Here is a 16159-nt window from a genome sequence, read left to right as displayed (position 1 = left end):
TTGCTTGTAGTGGCAGTTCACTTGAGGCTAACTATGATCCATGCTTCTATGCAAGGGTGATAGTGACCAAAACCTTTAGATAAACTGGGAGCCAGAGTTTTAATAAGATAGGGAGAAGCATCTTTGCTCTGTAGTCTCTCTCCCCCCTCGCCCCCCCCATTGGTCCAAAATAGGTCAAGTTTAACCCTCAAGGAATGCTGCAAAAAAATAATCATTTTGATAGGGATTTTGGAGGGGGCAGAGGACACAAGGAGTTTGCTGCTTTATTTATCAAATGAGATGTTCATTTTTATGCAGTTTGGGGTGATACTGAGTTTCATTGTAAATACAGTTCCTGTGAGGGTATCTCCAGCTCATGAGTTAAAATAAAAATAAATAAAATTCTGATTTTTTTAACGTGGCTTTAAAAATAGTGTGATATTTCAAACCCACTATTGACATTAGAGAAGGACCGAAACAAATCCCTGGATCTTAACACCCTTGAATTTTGAAGTTGGGTTCCTGATTTGGATCTAATCGTCCTGATTTGAGTCCGTAATTCAAATGTATTTTTCCTTTTGAAAGCAGATTTTTTTTTTTATTCCTAGAACTCTTAGGTCATATCCTGCCTATAATTCCCAATCAAAACACAGACAAAATAGTCAGCCACAAGTGAGTGTCCTGTAAAATGTAGTGATTCTTTATTAACAAATTTGTGAAAAGACAAATGAGGGAAAGCACCACTTGTGGTTTTATAGCTTAAGGAACAGCCATTTTACCCTTAATGACTGCCATAACTATGACAGCACTTGAGATTTCTATCAGTGATCTGTTGCCTCCACTATTTCAAGTGAACTGATATAAATCTTGAGAGAGACAAGGTGGGTGAGGTAATATCTTTTATTGGACCAACTTCTGTTGGTGAGAGAGACAAGCTTTCAAGCTTACACAGAGCTCTTCAAATCCATTTAACATAGCTTAATAAATAACCATTCCTAATTTTTAAAAAATTGCATTTTTGAATTGGGGCTTTAAGAAATTATGATCTATGATATTCTCAAACTTTTTCATGTTGTGACCCACATTTTAATAGATTATTTAATTAATTATCTACCCTACAATTCATGATCTTCTGGACCAGTTCCCTCTCAGTAGTAACTGCACAACATCTCATGATAGCTACAGCAAATGCTTACAGGGAAAAAGTAATGTTAGAAAAGCGTTTTTTGTTTGTTTGTTTGTTTTTTTTAATGTCAAGTCTCTGAATCCAAGTTAGCTACTGGAAACAGCAAAGGAAACCAGCTGCCTCTGAGGAAATCATTCCAAGTGCTGTGGACCAGCGGTGGTCCAAAGAAGTATTATATTAAAAATATTTTAAAGCTAGGAGTTTTCAGCTTGCCGATTTTTTTTATCAGTGCTGTAAAAAACATGAAAACAATGGCTTTTAATCACCAACTAAATAGAGCTATTGAAGACTTTTTCTAATAGCTGTAATTTCCTAAGCCTTACGGTTAGGAAAAAAATTGATAACTGATGTAATAGTCTTCATTGTTGCAGACTTTGTTTTGTTGCTCTTATTCTAAAGCTAGTGTTTAAATAATTTAATCAGAATGGATGAAAATATAATTTTACAATTCTCAATTTGCTCAATTTTTCTTCTGTTGGGGGATTTTTGTGTGTATGTATGAAATTGGTTAATAATGGGGTGACAATATTATCCAGTGGTTGGTTGGATCATAAACAGGTGTGTATATTTTATGTTGATTGTGAAATATCCTTGGATTATATGAAATTATGCTAAACACCAATATAAAGGTAATCTTTACTTTTCTGCTTTGTGTTCGACTCCTGATTGGTTTTTTACAGAAGATCTACAACAGTGTTTCTCAAATGTGGCCACCATGGCTGCATGCGGCCACCAGGGGCTTTTCTTGTGGCCATAGCCTCCTGGGCAGTGACTGGGGGTGGGTTGGGCGGAGCACCATCAGGGGGTGGGTCCTGCCCCCCTCTGGATCCACAAACGCAGAGGCAGCCAGTGAGTTCCCCACCTTCCTGGGGTGGTGAGGCTCAGACTTCAGGCCTCCGCCGTGGAGTGGTGGGCAGCAGGCTCCAGTCATAGGGCTTCGGGCTCTGGCCCTGGACTGGGCCGCGGGGCGGGCCCTGAGTTTACACTCCCCCACACGTTGCCCTTGGCCCCCACTGCGCTGTCTCCCTACCCACTTCCCCATCCAGGGCTTAATTTGTCCTCTGGCTCGCCAAGGCTGAATAAATCTGCTGTGAAACTTGATATTTGTCCGTTTACTAATATCAGTTTTAATAGCCTTCCAGCTAGCTAGTAAGTCTGCTGCTCTGAAAATTGATATTAACAAACATATAAATGTTTACTTTTCACAGCAGCAGATTTACTAGCTAGCAAGTCTTTTGGGGTTTTTTTGTTTGTTTGCTTGTTTTTTAAAGAAACCACAGCACAAAAACACAAGAATGTGCAAAGTACCGTATTTGTGTTTCTGTTGTCTGGGTACACCACAAGGAGGACAGGAGACTTGTTACGGGCTTTAATCAGGCCGCGACTTTATTATATAGATGTCTGGGACTACCTGACAAATAAAGTGTACAGTGGAGGCAAATCCAAGTTTATTCAAATCAGTTCTTCAGGGCTTCCACCAGCCCCCATTTGTTTCCATCCAGGTCCCCCAGCCGACCCATGGCTTGGCCCTTATCATCCACCACCTTCGTAAGAGGGTTAAGGAGGGCTATGAGAACGATGGGCGGGTTGGCCCCCTGCCGTACCAATCAGCGGAGTCCCTAACACCTTCCCCCATTCTGTTCCTTTATCCAGTACCTCCTTTTAAGTCCTTTACCAGGCCATTTATCTGGTCACTGGCTGTCCTCCCTACGGAGTACCTGCACTGAACATCCGCCCAACCTTACAAAACTTAGACACCATGTGTGCTAACTGGTGACAAATGCTGACTTTTCAACAGTAAACACTGCACTCTTATGTTGTTTTGCTAAGGAGCAGGTTTACTATACCATTTTGCTACTGGTATGTTTGGGCATTAAAATTCTCTTTCATTATGTGTTGAATAATAGCTAGGGAAGTTAGAGGGACAAATTAAGGATAAATACAGTACTCTTAAAAGTCTTCATAGTGCAAGCTACAGCATGTAGCTAGGCACTATGTCATGATCCTCCAGTGCAAGAAAAATCTTGTTGCTGCAGGCCTGAATGACGTACACTGCACATGTAAATTCTGCTTCTTGCAGGAGCAATATACTTACTTCTATTGGTATCCTCTTCTATTTGCTGTGAATGACTGCAAAGGTACTCCCAAGATTGTAGTCCAAACATTTTCCTTCTCTTTGTGGCACATGCCCCATCAGCCATGCACAATATATCCTACAAGATTCATTTGCCACTGCGTGATACTACTGAGGCTTGCATCATGCATCCTGCTGCTTCTCTTTCTCTTACTGGGTACCCCTACTTCTCAGTGCGAATATGACGGGCTTTCTGCTCTCATTCCATATTTCAAAGGCAGGTATGAGCCTTTTTGTATTGGCTTTTCTCCAAGCTAACTGCCAGCTCTCCCTGATGGCACTACAGGAGGGTCTACGGCATGTTGAAAGCCCGGGCTTCTGTCACTATGCAAATCAAGAGGTTCCACAGAGTTGTCTCCATGAATTCTCCTTTCTGGGAAGTATTTTATGGCCTTGTCTCTTCCCCTCCTTCCAGCCTACCAGTAGTTTAAGTACAGAGGGGGTCCTTTGACAGGAATTAAGGGAAAACATTGAGTTCCTAAGTGTTAGCACTCAATGCTGCCACTTTCTGAAATGCAGCTCAGTAAATCCAGGGCAGAAGTTCTGACCAGGCTAAGTTGATATATCCTGGAAACAGAGCAGTAGTAACTAAATCAAAGGGTTTTCTCTGCCCAAAGATGTGGTTTCTTCCCTGAGCAGCTCTTTTCTACCACGACCAACAGGAAAATAGCCAAGTTTTGTTGCTGATTCTGGCGTAACCAGGCTGGTTAATTCCAGATTCTTATATTTGTGTCACTTTTTACTATCTGTAATTAGAAGTTCCTGATAGTTCATGATTTGTTTTATGGGTTTAAAAGCCAAAACAACTTTGCAGTAGGTCTGCCATATGTGAACTCCGTTTTTTTATTTTTACTGATAGCAATGTTGGGTTTTTTTAATTCAGATCTCTTTAAAATTGTATCTGTTTCACTTAACAGTATTCCTTACCAGGTAACACAAACAACATTTTCTAAGGTTCAAACATTATTTCATGGTAGTGATTTACTTTCCTTCCTTTTTACTGAGTGTCTGTAGCCATTGATCATGGAGTCTTCCCCTGCTCTTCCCAAATAGCTTTAATGTATTGTCAGCATAAGGTTTCCATTTGTTAATCCGTAATTGTACAGTTTAGTTTTAGCTTTTGCAAAGGAGCCCGAACAGATTTTCTTCTGAAAGACAGAGAACATTTTCTATGGGTTTTAAATAATCTTTCCTAAGAAAAGAACTGTGGTGCCAAAACCAGATGACTGAGGAAAATTCAGAGTCCATTATCTCTTTAAAAAAAAACAAAAACATATTAGACGATTCCTAGGAGTTGTTCCAACTGCATTAGGCTATCATCACATCTTTTATACTCTTATTCAGTAAGCTTATTTACAGTTTCTGACTGGCTTTTTTTTTAAGGCATTAGTATTTACTTAGATTGTAATAGTAGCTAGGTCCTTTCTAAACACAGCAGAAGACATAGTTCCTGCTCTGAGCTGTGCAGAACTAAAACAAAATGCTTCATTTATGGCATTGCTTCTGTTTTGAAATGAATGGAGTGTAAATCTGGGGTAACACAGTGGGGATTCATGTCCTATCTGTGCTCCCTAAATTGTCACTGGTTTATAAAATGTTTTCTGCTAGAAATCTCTAATATGCCTATTTTTTGTCTTTTCTTTGGGAGAAAAACAGGTTGAAGGACTAGATTATCTCAAATATCCACACACTAACACACACACACACACACACACACACACCCTCCATAGTTCAGAGATTCTCCAAGGGGGTTTATATCACCCCCAGGCAATGACTACAGAATTTATAAACATTTTAAACGGAAAATCGTGCATGTTTTAACCTGAGAAGTGCTGACTTTTAGAACCACACAGCAGGTGGTCTCTCTCATTTTTTTTCTTAGTTTGTAATGAAAACCTTTTTAATCAACTTTTTTATTTCATAGTTGGTTTCAGTAAAGTCTACAATAGAGACAAATAGTTTGAGTAAGTTTCTTTCTCACCCTCCTCCCACAAAAGGCCACTTCACTGCAGTATTTTTCACCTGAATAGCATTCTTCATCTGAGGATCTCAAAATACTTTAAAAGTAACCTTCACAACTCCATATAAGGCAGATATTAATACAATGCTGATTTTACAAATAAGACACAGTCACACAATGGGGATGGGGCCAGATTTTAGTGCCCAGCACCCCCAGTTTAGAGGCCAGCCTTTCCAGGGCTCAGTCCCCGGTAGGCATCTATATGAAGTGACCAGATTTTTAAAAGAGCTCAGCAGCCAGTAACTACCATTGAAAACAAAATAGGGAGATTTAAATGATATGTCAGCCTTGTGCTGGTGTGTATTTCCTGTGCCAACTAAAAAGGCTGGTGACATCTTGGCGGTAACACCAACACAGAATTGTTTGTCACATGCATCACGGAGCTCCAGCTGCAAGTGTGTCTGCTGCTCAATGAAATGCGGAAAACAGTTATGAGTTTGAATCTTTGCGATTTAAATTGACCTCTTGTTACTTGTGGCTTCAGAGGTGATGCTGCTAAACTATCACAATATATGTGGTGATGACATACCGTGCAGTTTTGATAACATGTCCTAATAACCTACCCACACATGCATATTTCACACCATATTTGCAACCAGCTCTAGGCATAATTAAATTTTCAGCATTGAATTTGTACCAGTACAGTACCTGTCTTTCCCAAATGGTAGCATCAAACTTTTGCTTACCCCGCCCACTTCCTGTGAGACCGTGCTACTTTCCTGAGATGTCTCGATTACAGCACAGTCTGTGCGTATTGTGGGAGTAGCACTTTCAGGTGGAGCAGAGAATTCCAACCAATCCACTTTGGAGAGACCTATTCAAATGTCCATCTAGGAAGAGAATTTGACTAGTTGAGGTGTATTTATAACTTGAATGATATATGTTAACGATCTTGACAGCTACTTTTCAGTGGCATTTCATAGAATCATAGAATATCAGGGTCGGAAAGGACCTCAGGAGGTCATCTAGTCCAACCCCCTGCTCAAAGCAGGACCGATCCCTGACTAAATCATCCCAGCCAGGGCTTTGTCAAGCCTGACCTTAAAAACTTTTAGGGAAGGAGATTCCACCACCTCCCTAGGTAACGCATTCCAGTGTTTCACCACCCTCGTCGTGAAAAAGTTTTTCCTAATATCCAACCTAAATCTCCCCCACTGCAACTTGAGACCATTACTCCTTGTTCTGTCATCTGCTACCACTAAGAACAGTCTAGATCCATCCTCTTTGGAACCCCCTTTCAGGTAGTTCAAAGCAGCTGTCAAATCCCCCCTCATTCTTCTCTTCTGAACTAAACTTCCCCAGTTCCCTCAGCCTCTCCTCTTAACTCATGTGTTCCAGTCCCCTAATCATTTTTGTTGCCCTCCGCTGGACTCTTTCCAATTTTTCCACATCGTTCTTGTAGTGTGGGGCCTAAAACTGGACACAGTACTCCAGATGAGGCCTCACCAATGTCGAATAGAGGGGAACGATCACGTCCCTCGATCTGCTGGCAATGCCCCTACTTATACATCCCAAAATGCCATTGGCCTTCTTGGCAACAAGGGCACACTGTTGACTCATATCCAACTTCTCGTCCACTGTCACCCCTAGGTCCTTTTCTGCAGAACTGCTGCCAAGCCATTCGGTCCCTAGTCTGTAGCGGTGCATTGGATTCTTCCGTCCGAAGTGCAGGACTCTGCACTTGTCCTTGTTGAATCTCATCAGATTTCTTTTGGCCCAATCCTCCAATTTGTCTAGGTCCCTCTGTATCCTATCCCTCCCCTCCAGCGTATCTACCACTCCTTCCAGTTTAGCGTCACTTCCTTTTTTTTTTTCTTGCTGTGCATTTGAAGCATTATTGTTGAAATTGTTGGGGATTCCACCACTTCCCTCAGGCGGCTGTACTGTGCTACTAGATCTTACTCTGACAAAGATTTTTTTCTGATGGTGACTACTTATATCGAATATTATTATGCTAAATAATCCCCCTCTTTCTCTCCTTGGTCTTTATCCTCTCTCTTTCTTTCAGATTGCTATCCATCTTAGTCAGCACGTAAGATGCAGTTCATAGCAAGTAGAATTACATGTGGTTTCTCTATATAACCAAGATAACTTGTTCCCTTTAGCTCACTTAAACACTTTAGCTCACAATATGAAACATGAGGAAGTATTCAAATCTTCATAAGTATAATTACATCTAATCATTTCTCTAGCAGGAACTGGAATCACAAACACCATGTTAATTTAAGAAAGATACTACAAAGAAATGTGAAAACTCCTGCTGAACCACATACTTGTGTGTGTACCACCCATATGGATCTAGACTGTGATACTCTTACTCACAATGAGTAGCACCTTACCACACAAGGCACTCCATTGAAGTCAATGGGACTATTTATGGTGCAAGTTATTGTTCTTGGTGAGTAAGGGTATCCAATCAGGCCTTAAATGAAGATAATTTCTAACAGAATATTTGAAAAAAAGGTCAAATTATGTATGTATCTGAATAGCAATAAGCAGCAGTTGAAAATAGCATTTCTACATGGAGCCCAAAGAACAAGGGTGAAAAGGGATACCCTAATTCTTCTGTAATGTACCTAGTATTATTTTCGTATTTTCTTCCTAGTTGTGTTATACACACACATGAATGGCAGTATTTAAATTTTTTAGAGCGGGAAATGTTGGTAGTCTTTTATTGCTCTGTAGAAAATGATACTTTACACAAATGACTGCATGAGAAATGGTCAATCTTGAGGACACTAAGGGTTTCAAATTGCCTTGATAAGATCAGAGCAACTTACAAAGAGAAACCACTGGAGAAAAGGAATACAGCACATTGACTTAGACTACCTTTTTTTAAGAATACATGTATTAAAAAATGCAAGCAAAACAACTACGCAGTATTGGCAATCAGTTTGTAAAAAGGAAATGTTATGCTATTTACATACTGGAGTCTGTATAATTTAATTATTTAATTATTTTTAAGTTAAAAATAAAAAGTGTGTAATTATTTTGGACTGTTTAGTGATGTCAGGTTTGGAACATATTTCTGTGGGGTTGAAGCCCTTTTATGAGTAGTTACTTTAAAAGTAGTGGAAGGCCCCCTCGATTTTCCAAGCGTTTTTAGCGTTCAAGGCTCGATCAGCTCATTAAGCACTGACAACCCATCACACAGACTTTTCTATGCCCTTTAGTCCATCATTCCAGTAGTTGCTGCTGCTGTTTGGATTACCATGGGAGCCCTAGTCATGGACCACACAGTGTAGCACACTGGGAAGAACTGGGGGATCAGAAGTTTGCAACACACCCATCATACTGCAACACTTTCTTTTCAGAGAACTTGCTCCCCTTGGCCAGCTCTGCAGCTTCTCCACTATGTCCATTTCTTGTCTTCTCTCTGACTGGCCTACTGCATCTTAAATGCTCTGTGCCTGCTCCATTGCCTGTCACCCTACCTATCTACTTCTCCTTCCCAACCTACCTGTCTGCTCCACTCCAACATACATAAACACACAGCTGCCACTAGCATCCCATCTCCCATCAGTCTCTGTCCCTGTAGGCTTGTCCAACCTCTGTTGTTTCTCACTTGAAAGAGGATTAATGTGGCATAAAGTTAGTTCTTTATTTGATATTTAGAGGATATATAAAATCTGGGCAACATTCTGAAAATATTTTTTTCCCCTGCAACAGAAGTGGAAACCCCATTACCAGTCACTTGAAATTTTGACAGGCATTTACAAGTAAATACCAGTTCATTTAAAACTTCTTGGATTAAAGTTTTTTAGAAGCCGTACATAAATGAAGATTACAATTATTTGATTCCTATTGTATAAATTATATAGTTTTGAATCTTTTATATTAGCATATATAGTGCAATAGAAAAGAAGTGTCAAGAAGGTGATGAAGAAATAAAGATTTAAGTATCCATAAGTCTAAAGTTTTAGAATGAATTTTATTTGAAAGATCAAAAAAAAAAAACCCCAAAAAACCCTCAGAGCTCTGATCAAATAAATTCAACTTGCCTCAGCTGAATAGCAAGGTACCTTCTGAGAACCTGGCACTAATTCACAGTAATAGTTATACTGATAATTAATGAATAAGTAATATGATAATACATGGCACTTCTTTAGTGCCTTCCAGCATGAAATCTCAACAGCACATTAGAAATATAAATGAACATTTATCACCTTAGTCCTTTGTTTTGTGAGGTAGATAAGTATTATCACAATTTTCTGGAATGAGAAACTGAGGCACATGAAGATTGTGACTTGTCCAAGTCCTGATTGGGAAGTAAAGCCAAGCCAGTAACTGAGATTACCTAACTCCATGTCTTGAGCTATAACTTTTAAAATCAATCTAAACTAAAGACAATCAAACATTAGATCTATGTTTGCGTACACTTCTGTGGGGAAAATAACGTGCTATTTAGAAATGCAGGCACTACATCTGTGTATTTGAAGCTATTCTTGATCACATTTATACATCTGTCAAGCACAATAGTTGTTTCTCTGACATCCACAACTTGTACTTGTATGCAGCATTGGGGTGGGAACTAGCAAACTCCTGCTCTAGTGAGTAGACTTATTGACATCAATAGTCCCAATGAGACCGATAGGATTGATGGCATGAGTAAAGTATTAAAAGATTGTCATTAATCAGTAAATCACTTTGTTCACCATTTTTTGTTCATTTCTCTCACTGTAAATCTCACATTTTAAGAAAATAATTGTAACAGCAATAATGTTGCTACCTCTTTGTATTTAACTTTTAAATGCACAATTCTGTTGCAATGTGAACTTAATGCTTAAAAGACAGTGTTTACTTGAAAGTGAGTTAGTTTCAAAAATGTTAAAAAAAAGCTTCAGGTACCACACCTCTTCCTGAGTCTCTTTGCCAGTTTGTGTGGTTTCGCAGTAACATTTTTCCTATTTAAACACTAGTGTTTTCTTACCCTTGTTGATATGTGAAAAACCATCACAGACATAGTGGAAACTGACTCATTGAAAGCTATACACAAAGTGCTGTCAAATGCAAAACTGTAATAATAAAAATATCTTTTCTCACTTCTCTTCAGTTATAACAACTTTAACTATCAAGAGAAGACTAATAAAGCTTAGGAGTCCAATTTTTTTTAAGCACATGATGCCTCTTTAACAGACTTGCTTATATTTTTGATATGAAACTCACCCTTTGCCCTCACCACAAATTTGTAGCTGACATGATGCCCTGTTTCTAGAGGGATTTATTTTCATACATTAGTATCCCCTGTGTTTTTACAGGTGGGCAAAAACCTTCAGTTGCTTGATGGAGTTATTTTTGACATACAATAACAAAATCCTCTTGTAAAAAAAAGTTGGAATGTCAGCACTTATAAATTAACTTGATTTTTGGGAATGTAATTGACCAACCAAGACAGATGTGTATCTGTTGGAGGTTTCAGATGAACTTTACTGTGGAGAGCTTGATGGCTGGAACAGGCACTGGGCCTGGCAAGGAACAGGCCATTCTGCCCTTACCTTATACACATCACTGCTTGGTTTTAGTCCCAATCTCCCTCCTTTTTTTGGAGCCACTCCTCTTCCTGTGAGCGAGAGCTAAACTTTTCTCCTTTTTGGTATTTCTAAAGAAACAGAAAAGTGGTACTTCAGAGTGAGTTCCAAAGTGCAAGAATTTAAAGAACATTCATTTGAACTCTGTTCTTTTCTTTTATCACGGTCTTCTGATGTGGGATACGAGTTGTTGGGTGGTTTTACTAGAGATCCTCTGAAAATTCCAGAATGTGTCAGATCGTATTTTCACATGCTTTGGGCAGAGAGCTGTTCTGTTGAGAAAGAGTGTTGCTGTGTAGTGTAGTACAATCAAGAGTAACCTGAAGTTCAGCTTTTGAGATGAGGAGTGGAGCTGCATCCCAAACCCAGTAGGCCATCAGTTGGCCACTTCTGCCATAATGACCTTACCACACATGAAGCTGGTGCAGGGGGGTGAGAGGAAGGCATTGTATGGCTTGCTGGAGGAAGGTATGTACCTCTTTAAGGGCTACAGAGGCACGGAGTGAGTTTGCAGCAGCCACAGAGCAAGTCAGTGTGAGGATGCTGACTGATCCACCCAGCTGACTGGAAGAGAGGGGAGTTTATATAAGTACATGCCAGGCAGGAAAAGCTCTCTTTTACCAGGACCAAGTGGAGCAGCATCCACCCTCCCACCCATGGAAGTGGTGAAATACCAGATTGGTCAGGATCCCCTGTGGGCACTGCACTAGTCATTCCTTTCTCAAGGGCCTGGGAAGGAATTTTTCCCTCACTGACAGATTTACCTAGGCAAAGTGGGTATTTTTTTTCACCTTCCCCGCAGCAGGATCAGAGGTTTTTTAGTTGGAAGCAAACACAGGAGTTAGGCTATGATGTCGCAACTCAGTATGTTGACATGGGGAAGATAATCAGTGCAAGTACTCCATAGAGAAGGGATACAGTGATCAGATACATGGATTGTAGAGGATTTAAAGGAGGTATCTGTTAAAGGAGTGGAAATGGGGAGAGGGGGTTGGTGCTCTTATGATTGGTATAGCAGGGAGCCAACACCCCCTTCCTTATTTCAGCCCTCCTTAGCTGTAATTTGACGGGGGTGGGTTGTAAGATCCCAGCAGCAGGTGGGCTGGGGACCAGGATGGGAAAGGAGGAGAGCTGACTGAAGCCCCCTGGGTATATATTGAAATGATCAAGGAATTACGTGCACTGTACACTTTTATCTGCTGGGTACTTACTCCCATATAATTAATAATAAAGTTGCAACCTAATTAAACCACATCTAGTGCCTCTTCTTCTCCTCCTGGTATAACCAGACAAACCATTTATTTGCCTGTATAATGTGAACAGGATTATTTTTGTTGTTTACCTTTTGTGAACCCAAATATTAACGTGAAAACTACCATTCAGCTTATTTTCGCAAAATTGAAAATAAAAACTTGAAAACCTCAGTTCACACACCTCTCTTCATCTCTCTTCCACACCCCCTCCTAAAATGGTTATTCCTACTTATTTGCAATGTATGCTGTATTTCATCCAGTTTTGTTATATTCAGTTACAGCTTCCTGGCTATACCCTGGTCCAAAAGAGATACTGTTTGAATATGGTCTTATAACTGCATATTATGTCTACTTATTTTTCGTAGCACACCTGCAGTCCACAATATGTTTCATTTATTTGAGCAGTAAGCCCATGATTCCATTGCCTAATGAATTTTGACAGGCTGAATATTACTAGTTTCTTCAGTATGTTTCATCGGAGGATGGCATATTGCAGGTGTTTACTAGCTCATTATGAAAGTGTACTCATGCTTAACAGTAGTTATTTTTACTCTCTGTAAAAGGGTAAAACCAGATGAGAGTGTTGAAGGAATTGTGACTATATATATATTTTATGTTTTTTTAAAAAGGATATATATATAAAAAGGCCTTGACATGTATTGAAGATAATGCAATTATTCATTTTATAACAATTACTTTGTTTGGTTTGAGTCTTTTGTTGTTGTTTTGTTGTTTTTGTTTGGCTTTTGAAATGCCCAATTTTTTCTTTTAGAATACATCAGTAAATCAATTACTTGGTATTGGAGTTCCCCATAACATGCTTACTCTTTAATAAGTAAAACTAATCAGCCAGGCACTATACAATTTCTAGGATTATGATAATTTTCAAATATGAACAAAAAATCCATGTATGTGTTTCACATAATTGGCTGTTGATATCTATATTATTTTACATTAACTCTGTGCTTTGAATATGTTGATAAGTTGATAAAATGAGGGAAAAAGAGTAACAAGTGGGCTTTTTTGTATCTGTTTTGATTATCACATTATGTGCCATTTAGTTCACTTGCAGAATTTTAGACTGAGAATTATGATTCTGATGCATGCAGTCATTATATCTAAGCTGCAAATTGGGACAAAACATGCCACTGATTTTTAAGCAGAACTCCCTATTAATAGACATTAGGTTTAAAAAAGCCTTTCCCAGCTGTAGATCTCAATGTGCTGTAGAAAGGATAAGTATCCATATTTGCATTTTTGCTGATGAGGAAATTGAGAATTGAACCAACCTATTCAAGGCCATACAGAAGTTTAGTGGCAGAGCTCAGAGTAGAACCCATGTCTCCTGATTCATAGTTTACTTTAGTTTAGTTTCCTATCCATTTTACCAGGCAGCCTCCCCTTAAAAAGTTGATGGGGAATCCTGCTTAAAAATCAATGGGATAGCATAGATTTTGCATATTTATTCATATATCAGAATATATTTGTGCTTTCTAAGGTCCTGTTACTTTTCTTTTGTTTTACTTTTTGTTTAGTTTTATTTGTTTAATTTTATTTATTCCATGTTTTCTTTCTGTTTTGTTTTGTTTTTAGTTGTGTCTGGTAAGTTGAAATTTTATTGGCCATCTTCTAATCACCGTATCACTGTGACTGGAACTTCTCTTACCCTTTCCATCCATACCCTTCCATGTCCTTCAACCAATCAACTTCCATGTTTCACTTGTTATTGACAAGACAGACTGCACAGAATAGATTCTGCATGAAGTATGGGTAACTTTTTGGCAAAGAGCAAAGGTAATGGGTTGCTAACTTTTTGTCTGTTTTTAAATAATGTACAAGCTGATTCCTGATTTCATTCCCCCCATTACTACACAAGTCATACTTAATGTTTTCCTGTATAATCAATTCAATTTAGTTTAAAGATTCCAAGGACAGTAGAAGTTATTTTTCCTTAGTAGCTAACGGCTGCAGCGTTCTATAAAGATAAATATTCATGACATGCCACACATGTACATTTTACCCTAGTTAAGAAAGCAAACTTAAATTAATATTTTGTAAAGTGTTTTAATTTTTTTAAAAATTTTTCCAGTGAAGGAACACTGCGAGTGGGATTTCCACAAGCACTCAGCTGCACTCTAACTTTATTCCCATTGAAGGCATCAGGAGTTTTGCTATTTACTTTCATGGGAGTAGAATTGGAAGAACACCGCAAGTGCTTTTGTAAATCACACTGTAAATGACTGACCAACTGACTTTTCCCTTCTTCTCCCTCCATCTGTACAGTACTCCCTGAACAACTCTCCTCATAAGTTGAAATACAAGGACCCCACTGCCTCTTTGATGGGCACCATTGTAGTCCTTCCTTTATAATTATGTAAGCTCTCAAACACTATGTATCCTAGTGCAGCAGAATATAATTTAGAAACCCAGGGTTCTACTCTGTGTGGCATTGTGCCAACATCCATTAAAGAGGCAGTGAGGCCCTAAATATACCTTTATAGTAAGGAGGGTCAGTGCAGAGGATGGGAACCCAACAGGCAGGATAGGGAGACTGGAAAACTATAAGCAAGCACCCCCTAAAACTAGTTTCCTAATCTTTCCCCACAGCCCAGTGGCAAACTCCGTTTCCCAATCTACTTGCAATACTAAATTAAATCCCCTCTATAGATGTCAAAAATCCTCCAGAACCCCCGTTTCATGATATTAAATGTATCCAGGTTTTCTGTTTTAAAGGTATGGTGATCACTATGAGTCTATTATTATTTCTATTACTGGGACATCTATGTGGGGCTTTACCTTTTATAGCTTCTTAGTTAGGTCATTCAACCAATGTTAACATTTGTGTCCAAGTATAAATCACCCCAAAATTTTGCTTATAAATTCTGAAAAGGAACATTTGGTGTTTATTCTGATCTAAATAGGGAGCATAGTCATAGAATAGATAAATGGATAACTGAAAATATTGACCTGGATTAACAAAGAAAACAAATTGTCCAGAAGGGACGTTTTGCATCCATGGGTTTCATCTAGATATTCACAGTTGTTTTAGTCACAGAATATATTTTAAGCTGCACCACCTAAGTGACATGAGTAATTTAAGGTGTTTTAAGTGAAGAAAAAGCACTCAAAGAAAAGAATATAAAATTGTTAAAATGTCCGATTCAAAACATTCACTTCACTCTGAACTCAGACAAGAGGGGAGAATAATTAATGCTTTAGACAGCTGATGAGAAATGAATTTGAAAAATGTAAACAGTAAGTGAAAGGACTTTTCATTTAATGCAAATTTTTCCAGGTGTAAGACGACACCACCTAACAGACTTTATATTCTATTTTTTCTGGGCTAACCTCATCAGTGTATGTAATGCTGTCAAGTGCTCTAACTTATTTTTAATGTAGCTGACATAATTTTTGACATTCTGTTTACTACTAGATGAAGAGGCCATTTAAGTAGGTGTAAATCAAACAGTTTGGACAATGCTGGCAGCATTTATAATGTTAGAATGAGCAGATGTTTCAAATTTGCCTTCATTTACATATATATTTTATTTGAACATGCCCTTGCCTATGTAAATGGAGGAATTCAGCCCCACTGTTACTTTAAATTCATTCCTTTTCAATAATTGGATTGAAGGTTCTAAATGGTTATCATTTGCACAGTAGCATTTCTGGGGCCTTTGAGTTAAATTGAAAATTTTTGAGACCCTGACTTCATCAGATCATTCTTATAAAAGCAACTAAAGGTCGGTTTTTTTCTCCTGAGATTTCCTAAATCAAAGAGGGTGACTTTTGTATATGTAAACCTGAATGTACAGTTACTCCATAGCATTTAGTACAGAAGTGGACAAAGTGTGGCCTTTGAGCCGGATGCAGCCCAGAGATTTCTCCGTTGGGATCTGTGGCCCCTCTCCTCTGTTAAGACCTGACTGTGACCCCTATGATCATGCTGGTGAATGCTTATTCATGCAACTTGTTGACTTAAAACTCGCTTGGTTGGCTGAAAGCTCACAAACTTGAATAAGGAATGCACAATCAGGATCTTAATAGGGAGGAGCAGCA

General features: G+C 38.8%; 1 protein-coding gene across 1 annotated transcript in view; it reads left to right on the top strand.

Moving 5' to 3' along the window:
- The window catches only part of ROBO1 (roundabout guidance receptor 1), an 868975-nt gene that overhangs the window by 770621 nt on the left and 82195 nt on the right, over window positions 1-16159 (top strand). Inside the window, exon 8 of the mRNA XM_077815450.1 lies at window positions 13694-13702. Coding sequence (XP_077671576.1) covers window positions 13694-13702 — 9 coding nt within the window. The remainder of the gene's footprint in view (window positions 1-13693; window positions 13703-16159) is intronic.

This window comes from Eretmochelys imbricata, chromosome 1 (genome assembly GCF_965152235.1).
Source record: "Eretmochelys imbricata isolate rEreImb1 chromosome 1, rEreImb1.hap1, whole genome shotgun sequence".
In the NCBI taxonomy this organism is placed as follows: Eukaryota; Metazoa; Chordata; order Testudines; family Cheloniidae; genus Eretmochelys; species Eretmochelys imbricata.
Note: the sequence above shows the minus strand (reverse complement) of the source record. Positions and strands in the feature narration are given on the sequence as shown.